Genomic DNA, 9,194 nt, shown 5'->3' with positions numbered 1-9,194 from the left:
TGTATGTTGGCTACTACCTTACCTCCACCTCCTCCTGTATGTTGGCTACTACTCTGCCTCCACCTCCTGCAGTACACTGGATTGTAATGTGCATCCAGCATTTGCAAAGCTACAACTCCCAGGCAGTTGTAGCTTTGCAAAAGCTTGGAGGGATACTGGTTGGGAACACTAATTGGAGGGGGGCTGCCATCTTCCACCACATGTGCCCCCAGGTTTCCTGTGGTATTGTAGCTTAGCACAATGTACCTTTTTTAATGAATGGGGAGGTGCAGTGCCACTTACTATTTTGAAAGCAGGGTTATTTTACCTGTCACTGCAGGGGATTTGGAGCTCGGTACCAGACAAATATAATCCACATTATTGGATGAACAAAATATTAGAACGGTAACAAATGACTCTGGTGTTACAAGTAAAAATATTTAATAGTTTAATGAGTCCAAATAATACAATACAAAATATACATGGAATATAATCTGAGCACAAAGGCTGAAGAGCAATAAATAGCCACAATTTATTAACCCATTTCCCCCCCCATTACCTTGACAACTGAGGAGAAAAAAAAACTTCAGATTTTCTAAGCGTGGGTGGTTGGAAAGTAACTTGTGCTTTTGTAAAGGAGAAAGACCTAATGGGGGGAGGGGGATGATAGAGAATGAGCCCCAGACTAAGTTCTGCCTATACCGACATTTGCAATGAAAATGCTACAATGTGTAGGGCAGAACTACAACTCCCAGCATGAGGCCTAGTGTATGAAAAAAATGTAGAATAAGAAAATAGAAATTGCTTCTTAAGAAAAACCATTTGAAGGTGCGTCTACTCTAATGTCACGAGAAAACAATGTCCGGCGTCAATGGAAGATCGTATGGGAGAGAAGTGACTAGTGCAGCGCCATGTTGTGCCAGGAATTTACCGAAAGTGAACGGTGGACAGATGAACCATCAGTTGCAATTTTTCTTAGATTCAATAAATTAAAGTAAGAAGTGGATCCATGGCTGGAAGAGCAGAGACAGACGCCAGGAGCTGGGACTATGTAGGAAACGACAGTCACCCTAATAATACCGCCACCCTGGAGAACAGAACATAGTGGTTACCGCGGCTAGAAATATTTACGCAATGAGAGGAAACTCCGTGGGTGTTGACTGACAGATGGAATGAAAACAAAACAAAAAGTGTAAAAATATTAAAAAAACTGAACAAGAAGGTTAAAATTAGTGTCTAGCAATGGGTAAAAGATGGACAGGAAAGTACCAGCTTGGGGGGGGTGTTTAGTACCTGACTGGACATGTGTAAAGGGATACTCCAGAGGGAAAAAAAAGTTGTTTAACAAGTTCCCAGAAAGTTCTATAGAGTTGTAAATTACTTCTATATAAAAAATGTTGATCATCCTTCCAGTACTTATGAGCTGCTGTTTGCACCAGAGGAAGTTGTGTAGTTCTTTTCAGTCTGACCACAGTGCTCTCTGCTGCCACCTTTGTCAGTGTCAGGAACTGTCCAGAGTAGGATCAAATCCCCATAACAAACCTCTCCTGCTCTGGACAGTTCCTGACATGGACAGAGGTGGCAGCAGAGGGCACTGTGGTTAGACTGGAAAGAACTACACAACTTCCTGTGGAGCATACAACAGCTGATAAGTACTGGAAGGATTACGATTTTTAAATAGAAGCAATTTACAAATCTGTATAACTTTCTGCCACCAGTTGATTTGAAAACATTTTCACCCCCCTCCGGAGTAACCCTTTATGTTTCTTGTACCGATTTATAACTTTATGGCTACCATTTAGCTTGTGACCTAAAAACAGACAGGAATGAGGAAACAATATTTGGTAAGAATGAAGTGAGAGGAGGTGAGTACCTTTAAAAAACTATTAAAATGACAAAGTGGAATATAAATTAATATAAACTTGATATAAAATTGATTCTTGAACCACAGGAAATAAAAAAATGAAATGATGGGAAACAAAGTAACGCGGACGGGAGCGTCCTGTAACAGTGTGAGGCGGTCACGAGGCCGCAGTGCGCAGGACGGGTTCCGTTCTCTGTCCCATTGCTTTCTGCTATAGTCACCGTCTCCATTTTGTTGAGGATCCCGCGTTCTGCTCCTCACAGGTCGATTTTTCTTAGACTCATCCTACTGAACGAATCCCTGCGGAGCACAGAAAGGAACCGTAATACATCACAGGGGTCCTGATATCGCTACAGTCATACCGAAATAAGGTAAAAACTGTTCAATTTCAATGAATGGAGACATGGCTTCAAAGGGGTACTCCAGTGGTCTAAGCATTTTTGGGGGCATTTATCATTTTCCTTAGAGCAGTTTTTGTGTGTAGATTTGTCTCTATTTAGGCGCTGCGCCTCAGGCTATTTTTTGCAACTTTTCCACTGAACAAACTGTTCCGAACACTGGAGGTGGGAGCTCGTGACGTCATAGCCCCGCCCCTCAATGCAAGTCTATGGGAGGGGGCGTGGCTGCTTTAGAGCTATAGTACTCTACGGCTTTAGCACTGCTTCCTCATGTCTTTCTATAAATGATATAGGCACAGATAGTACTGCCTCCTCAGGTTTTTATATAAATGATATAGGCACAGATAGTGCTGCATCCCTATCTCTTTCTATAAATTATATAGGCACAGATAGTACTTCTTCCTCATGTCTTTATTAATGATATAGGCACAGATAGTGCTGGCCCCTGTCTCTCTATATAAATGACATTTTACTTAGCAACCAGGCCAAACATGACTGCTGTGAGTCCACCAGGGCAGAAGCTGCTCTTTCCACTGATAGAACAACCGCCTATTCCCCCCCCCCCCCCCTTTAAATAATTTTACCAAATTCAGATTTGGCGTTTCTGGCTCAGCAGAAAGTTGTTCATCCCTCCACCAAATGGGAATATGGTGGCTATGGACTTACCTGTGACATGTGACGGGAACCACATTCTTGTACAGCTGCGGGATCTTCCTGTTGATGAGCGGCTGCAGCGCCTCCTTCAGGCGGTGGTAGTTACGCTCTAATTCCCGCTGATATTCCTTCTGATCTGGGCCGATTAGACTCTTGTTCTTCCTTAGAGCGTCCTCACATCTATGGGATAACACACAGGGCGGAGCTAATAAAAGCCGCAATCCCCCTCCCCCAACTTCTCAACGATACAGAGCTACTCCCATCATCCACAATCACTGTCCAATCTTAAAGGGGTTATCCAAGATTAGAAAACCAGAGCTCCAGGTTGTGTGTGGTATTGCAGCTCAGTTCCCCTGAAGTGAATGGGGCCAAGTTGTAATACCGCACACAACCTGAGGAGAGACGTGGCGCTGTTTAGAAGAAATTAGGCAATGGATACTGTAGATTCAGCAGGGGGTTGTGGGTTGTACTGCAGTCAATTCAATTCTATGGAGCTGCAATACCAGACACAACCTGATCAGTCCCCAACGTGTAACATAACTACAACTCCCAGCATGCATAGTTTTGTGTCGGGGTACCACGCCATATGGAGACTTGGTAACTTACCTTTTTGTAAAGTCTTTAAAACAGAGTCTCAGTTTGTTATGATGGCGAAATAGTTTCGGATCGTTTGGAATTTCCGACAAAAACACCTGAGCGACCTCCAGTGGACCCTGCAAGAGAAGCGCACGTGAGACATCGCCGTATTCCGCCACGTGCTCTGCCGTCCTGAGCTCTACTGGATAATTAAGACTCATCGGGGGGAATTTAACCTTCTTGCACAGTGTGGCAAAATTGCGCACAATTTCGAACTCCTGCGCAGGTGCAGGAAATGATTGCATACCCGGATAGTATAAGCTGTATTCATTTCTTGTCTGCTTCTTTGCGCTGTGCATAAGCTGCTGTCATAGAGGTAGAGTTTACTAGATTGCTCCCATTCTTTGTCCTAGTACAGTTTTTCCAAAGCGGTGTGCCTCCAGCTGTTGCAAAACTACAACTCCCAGCATGCCCGAACAGCCTCCGGCTGTCCGGGCATGCTGGGAGTTGTGGTTTTGCAACAGCTGGAGACACAACGGTTGTGAATCACTGCTGTAAGACATTCAGAGGCATAACCAACCTGATTCACTGTGGTCCCCACCGAGCCCTGTAGGACCATCTGCAGCATTTTCGGGTCGGCCGGATCCTGGTGGGTGGCGAAGGCCAGCTCCTGAGTCTTCTTCTGCATGTCCTCTATGGCAACTTCGATAGGGGTCAAAATAATCTGCAATGTACACAGGATCGCTTAACTACTGAGCCAAACAACAGCAACGAAACCTCAGCTGTGGAACGGAAACATTCACCCCAAGATATATATACCTATATACCTTACCTCTATATTCCCTATATACCGTATTCCATGGATCTATATTCCCTATATACCGTATTCCATACACCTATATTCCCTATATACCGTATTCCATGGATCTATATTCCCTATATACCATATTCCATGCATCTATATTCCCTATATACCGTATTCCATGCACCTATATTTCCTATATACCGTATTCCATGGATCTATATTCCCTATACCATACATCTATATTCCCTATATACCGTATTCTATACATCTATATTCCCTATATACCGTATTCCATACGTCTATATTTCCTATATACCGGTTTCCATACATCTATATTCCCTATATACCGTATTCCATACATCTATATTCCCTATATACCGTATTCTATACATCTATATTCCCTATATACCGTATTCTATACATCTATATTTCCTATATACCGTATTCCATACATCTATATTTCCTATATACCGTATTCCATACATCTATATACCGTATTCCATACATCTATATTTCCTATATACCGTATTCCATACATCGATATTTCCTATATACCGTACACCATACATCTATATTTCCTATATACCGTACACCATACATCTATATTTCCTATATACCGTATTCCATACACCCATATTTCCTATATATTGTATTCCATACATCTATATTTCCTATATACCATATTCCATACATCTATATTTCCTATATACCGTATTCTATACATATATATTCCCTATATACCTTATGGTTCTATAGTGTGTATACTATATACTGTATGCAGACGCCGGACTCACCTCCTCCTTGTGGATGACGTTTATGCGGGTTTTGATGTAGGGGAAGGCGTGGGACGTGGTCAGGATGGTCTTCCTCTTGAACTGCTCGTGTAGTTCGCCGTGCGCGCGCCCGTCCAGGGTGAAGGGTGTGCAGTACATGAACCGCCGCAGGTTGTAGTTTTTGTCGAAGTAAGTGATCCTGTCCTTCATCTCATAGGTGTCGAAGTACGGCTCCACGTAGGTGATCTGGATGAACGCCTGCGGAAGAACAACACCGGGGACTTAACAGCTCCGCAACCTGAGCTACAGTCGGTCACATCAATGACTAGCGCCGCCGCCATAGACAAGACCCCCCAATCTTCTCCGTTACCTTATTGGCGTCTAATTTACATTTGTCGACTGGATTGGAATCCTTGATCACCTCCAGCGCGTCCTCCCCGAAACGCTCACCATAAAATCCCTACAGAAGATTATACAGTCACCATCTTTACAGTTTATATCAGTGAAGACACAAAAATAATGTAGGCACAGATAGTACTGCCTCTCCATCTCTTTATATAAATGATATAGGCACAGATAGTACTGCCTTCCCATCTCTTTATATAAATGATATAGGCACAGAAATGACTGCCTCCCCATGTCTTTATATAAATGATATAGGCACAGAAATGACTGCCTCCCCATGTCTTTATATAAATGATATAGGCACAGAAATGACTGCCTCCCCATCACTTTATATAAATGATATAGGCACAGATAGTACTGCCTCTCCATCTCTTTATATAAATGTTATAGGCACAGATAGTACTGCCTCTCCATCTCTTTATATAAATGATATAGGCACAGATAGTACTGCCTCTCTATCTCTTTATATAAATGATATAGGCACAGATAGTACTGCCTCTCCATCTCTTTATATAAATGATATAGGCACAGATAGTACTGCCTCTCCATCTCTTTATATAAATGATATAGGCACAGATAGTACTGCCTCCCAGTCCCTATATATATATATATATATATATATATATATATATATATATATATATGTTGTGCTGGCTCCCTATCTCTATATTAATGATGTACGTACAGACTGTACTGCCTTCCTGTCTTTCTATGTAACTGACGCAGGTACAGAGAGTACTACTTTCATGTCTCTGTTCGTGACATAAGAATAATGTATAACACTGCTTCCCTGCTTACACAGATGGTACTTCCTCCCCATCTTGTTATTTAAATTATATAGGCACAGATAGCACTGTCTCAACATAAATTATGTAGGCATAGTTAGTACTGCTTCCCAACCACTATATATATTATGTAGGCACACAAATGGTACTGCCTTTCTGTTTCTCCAAATAATGATGGCACAGATAGGACAGCCTCCCAGTCTCAATATAAATGATGGAGACCGATAGTACTGTAAAAAAAGTTTTGCTATGAAATATAATTAAACTTGAAAGCTTTATTTAGTAAATAAAAAAATGTATACAATCTAGGGAGAGATAAAATATACATAGAAAATACCTACACAGATATTACTGTCTCCCTATTTATCTATATAAATAATGATGGCACAAAAAGTAATGTCTCCGTTTCTGTATTTAAATAATGATGGCACAGATAGTACTGTCTCATTGTTTCTCCATATAAATAATGATGGCACAGATAGTACTGTCTCCTTGTTTCTCCATATAAATAATGATGGTACAGATGGTGCTTTCCTTCAACAAACAATTTATGAACCCCGCAAAGTAGCTGAACTCCACCCACATTGCTATACACATATGTAGCTACTGTATATATACTATACACAGCACATACTCCAGACATGGTCTGGATGTCTAGTGAAATGTCTTTTACCTCCAGTCGGTGAGATATTTCCGCTAGTTTGGTTATTGCCGGTTCCTTGTACACAAACTCTTGTTCATCCAAGTCTCCGAATCTGGTCCCGTAAAAACCGACACGGAAATAGGTCCCGAACATTCTCTTCCCGACCTAAGGAAAAGGGGAGTGACTAAATGATCACACGGCTAATGACCGCTACACAAAATCACAGCAGAATCCGGAAACATCGAACAGAATATCAAGTAAAAAAATTTAAATAAATAAAAAGCCGAATTCAAAATCTCCAACTGTTTGGTGAATACAGCTGTTTTGCGTAATGTCTCCATGGTTACAGACTACAAACAAAACCCTGTGTAGTCAGAAGTGACACTTATGTGCTGCCGCCTGGTTTTCTTCATAACCTACAAACCGTAGACGGAAGAAAGTGGCACATGTGGCATCAGACTACACAGGGTTCGCTTGTAGTCTGTAACCATGGAGACGCAATGGTCTGCAGAGCAGCTGTGTACACAAAACGACAGCAGATTTCTTTGAGACGATGTGCACGGAAGCTTCATTTCATTCTGTTTTTAGATGCATTGGAGGATCCCAAAATATTCATTGCAAAAGTCTACACACCATATAAATCGCCCATCATCCATCCCAGGCACCCATTGTCCTTACACCAGTGTGTCCCAACCAAGGTGCCTACAGGTGTTGCAAAACTACAACCCCCAGCATGCCCGGACAGCCGTTGGCTGTCCGGGCATGCTGGGAGTTGTAATTTTGCAACAGCTGGAGGCACCCTGGTTGGGAAGCACTACGTTATGCTCCGGACACTTGTTGGTTGAACCTCCCCTTAAACCAATGCATGCTCAGCTCAGCTGAGCGTGCATATTTTTTATTGGAGAGAAGAGTAAGACACAGAGAGAAAAGGAAGGATCAGAAGTTGAAATTTAAAATGTCTGATCCTTCTTTTCCTCTAACAAATAATGTCGGGTGACCCCCACACACACACACGGTCGGCCGCTCCTAACAGAATCGTCAGGTTTAGTCGACTTTTATATGGGCGCTTTAAAGGGCTTGTTAAAGGGGTATTCCAGGAAAAAAAAAAAATTTTTTTTATATATATCAACTGGCTCTAGAAAGTTAAACAGATTTGTAAATTACTTCTATTAAAAAATCTTAATCCTTCCAGTAATTATCAGCTGCTGAAGTTGAGTTGTTCTTTTCCATCTGGCAACAGTGCTCTCTGCTGACATCTCTGCTTGTCTCGGGAACTGCACAGAGTAGAAGAGGTTTGCTATGGGGATTTGCTTCTACTCTGGACAGTTCCCGAGACAGGTGTCATCAGAGAGCACTTAGACAGAAAAGAACAACTCAACTTCAGCAGCTCATAAGTACTGGAAGGATGAAGATTTTTTAATAGAAGTAATTTACAAATCTGTTTAACTTTCTGGAGCCAGTTGATATATATATATATATATATATATATATATATATATATATATATATATATATAAAAAAGTTTTTTCCTGGATAACCCCTTTAAGGATTGGAAAAAAACTGCTTTCTTCCAGGAAACAGTGCCACTCTACTCTTCAGGTTGTGTACAGTATTGCAGCTCTGATGTATTGAAGAAAAGTAAGTAGACTTGTAATACCACACACAACCTGAGGACAGGGGTGTTTTTCTTTTTTCTTTTTTTAAGGGGTACTCCACTGGGAAATATATATATATGTATATATTTTTTTTTTTATCAACTGGTGCCAGAAAGTTAAATAGATTTGTAAAATACTTCTATTTAAAAATCTTAATCCTCTCAGTACTTATCAGCTGCTTTATGCTCCACAGGAAGATATTTTCTTTTTGAATTTCCTTTCTGTCTGACCACAGTGCTCTCTGCTGACACCTCTGTCCATGTCAGGAACTGTCCAGAGTAGGAGCAAATCCCCCTAGCAAACCTCTTCTGCTCTGGACAGTTCCTGACACGGACAGAGGTGTCAGCAGAGAGCACTGTGGTCAGACTGGAAAGGACTACACAACTTCCTGTGGAGCATACAGCAGCTGATAAGTACTGGAAGGATTAAGATTTTTAAATAGAAGTAATTTACAAATCTATTTAACTTTCTGGCACCAGTTGATTTAAAAAAATTAGTTTTTTTTCCAGTGGAGTACCCCTTTAAGGAGCTAGGTCAACCCTAAACGTTCCTGTATGATCTGGAGTGTGCGTGTCGTCAATGTGATAAATATAACCGAGACCAGATGGAGCTCGATATATATATATATGTATAAAAGAAGGGACGCGCAGAATAGCA

General features: G+C 41.4%; 1 protein-coding gene across 17 annotated transcripts in view; it reads right to left on the bottom strand.

Annotated features, from left to right (window-relative positions):
• Nucleotides 1-1,571: 1,571 nt before the first annotated feature.
• Nucleotides 1,572-9,194, bottom strand: part of DOCK7 (dedicator of cytokinesis 7) — a 211,460-nt gene continuing 203,837 nt past the window's right edge. For 6 of the 17 annotated variants that reach the window (XM_056532876.1, XM_056532877.1, XM_056532882.1 and 3 more), the window contains 7 exons: nucleotides 6,913-7,047; nucleotides 5,420-5,509; nucleotides 5,071-5,307; nucleotides 4,052-4,195; nucleotides 3,502-3,608; nucleotides 2,908-3,075; nucleotides 1,573-2,143 (listed from right to left, as the gene is read on the bottom strand). In XM_056532876.1, coding sequence (XP_056388851.1) covers nucleotides 2,101-2,143; nucleotides 2,908-3,075; nucleotides 3,502-3,608; nucleotides 4,052-4,195; nucleotides 5,071-5,307; nucleotides 5,420-5,509; nucleotides 6,913-7,047 — 924 coding nt within the window. In that variant the 3' untranslated portion in view covers nucleotides 1,573-2,100. Of the gene's footprint in view, nucleotides 2,144-2,907; nucleotides 3,076-3,501; nucleotides 3,609-4,051; nucleotides 4,196-5,070; nucleotides 5,308-5,419; nucleotides 5,510-6,912; nucleotides 7,048-9,194 lie in introns of all 17 variants that reach the window. The other 11 variants (XM_056532871.1, XM_056532874.1, XM_056532880.1 and 8 more) reach the window with 3 other exon arrangements.

The sequence above is a fragment of the Hyla sarda genome, chromosome 7 (genome assembly GCF_029499605.1).
Source record: "Hyla sarda isolate aHylSar1 chromosome 7, aHylSar1.hap1, whole genome shotgun sequence".
Taxonomy (NCBI): Eukaryota; Metazoa; Chordata; class Amphibia; order Anura; family Hylidae; genus Hyla; species Hyla sarda.
This window is presented reverse-complemented; position numbering and strand designations above follow the sequence as displayed.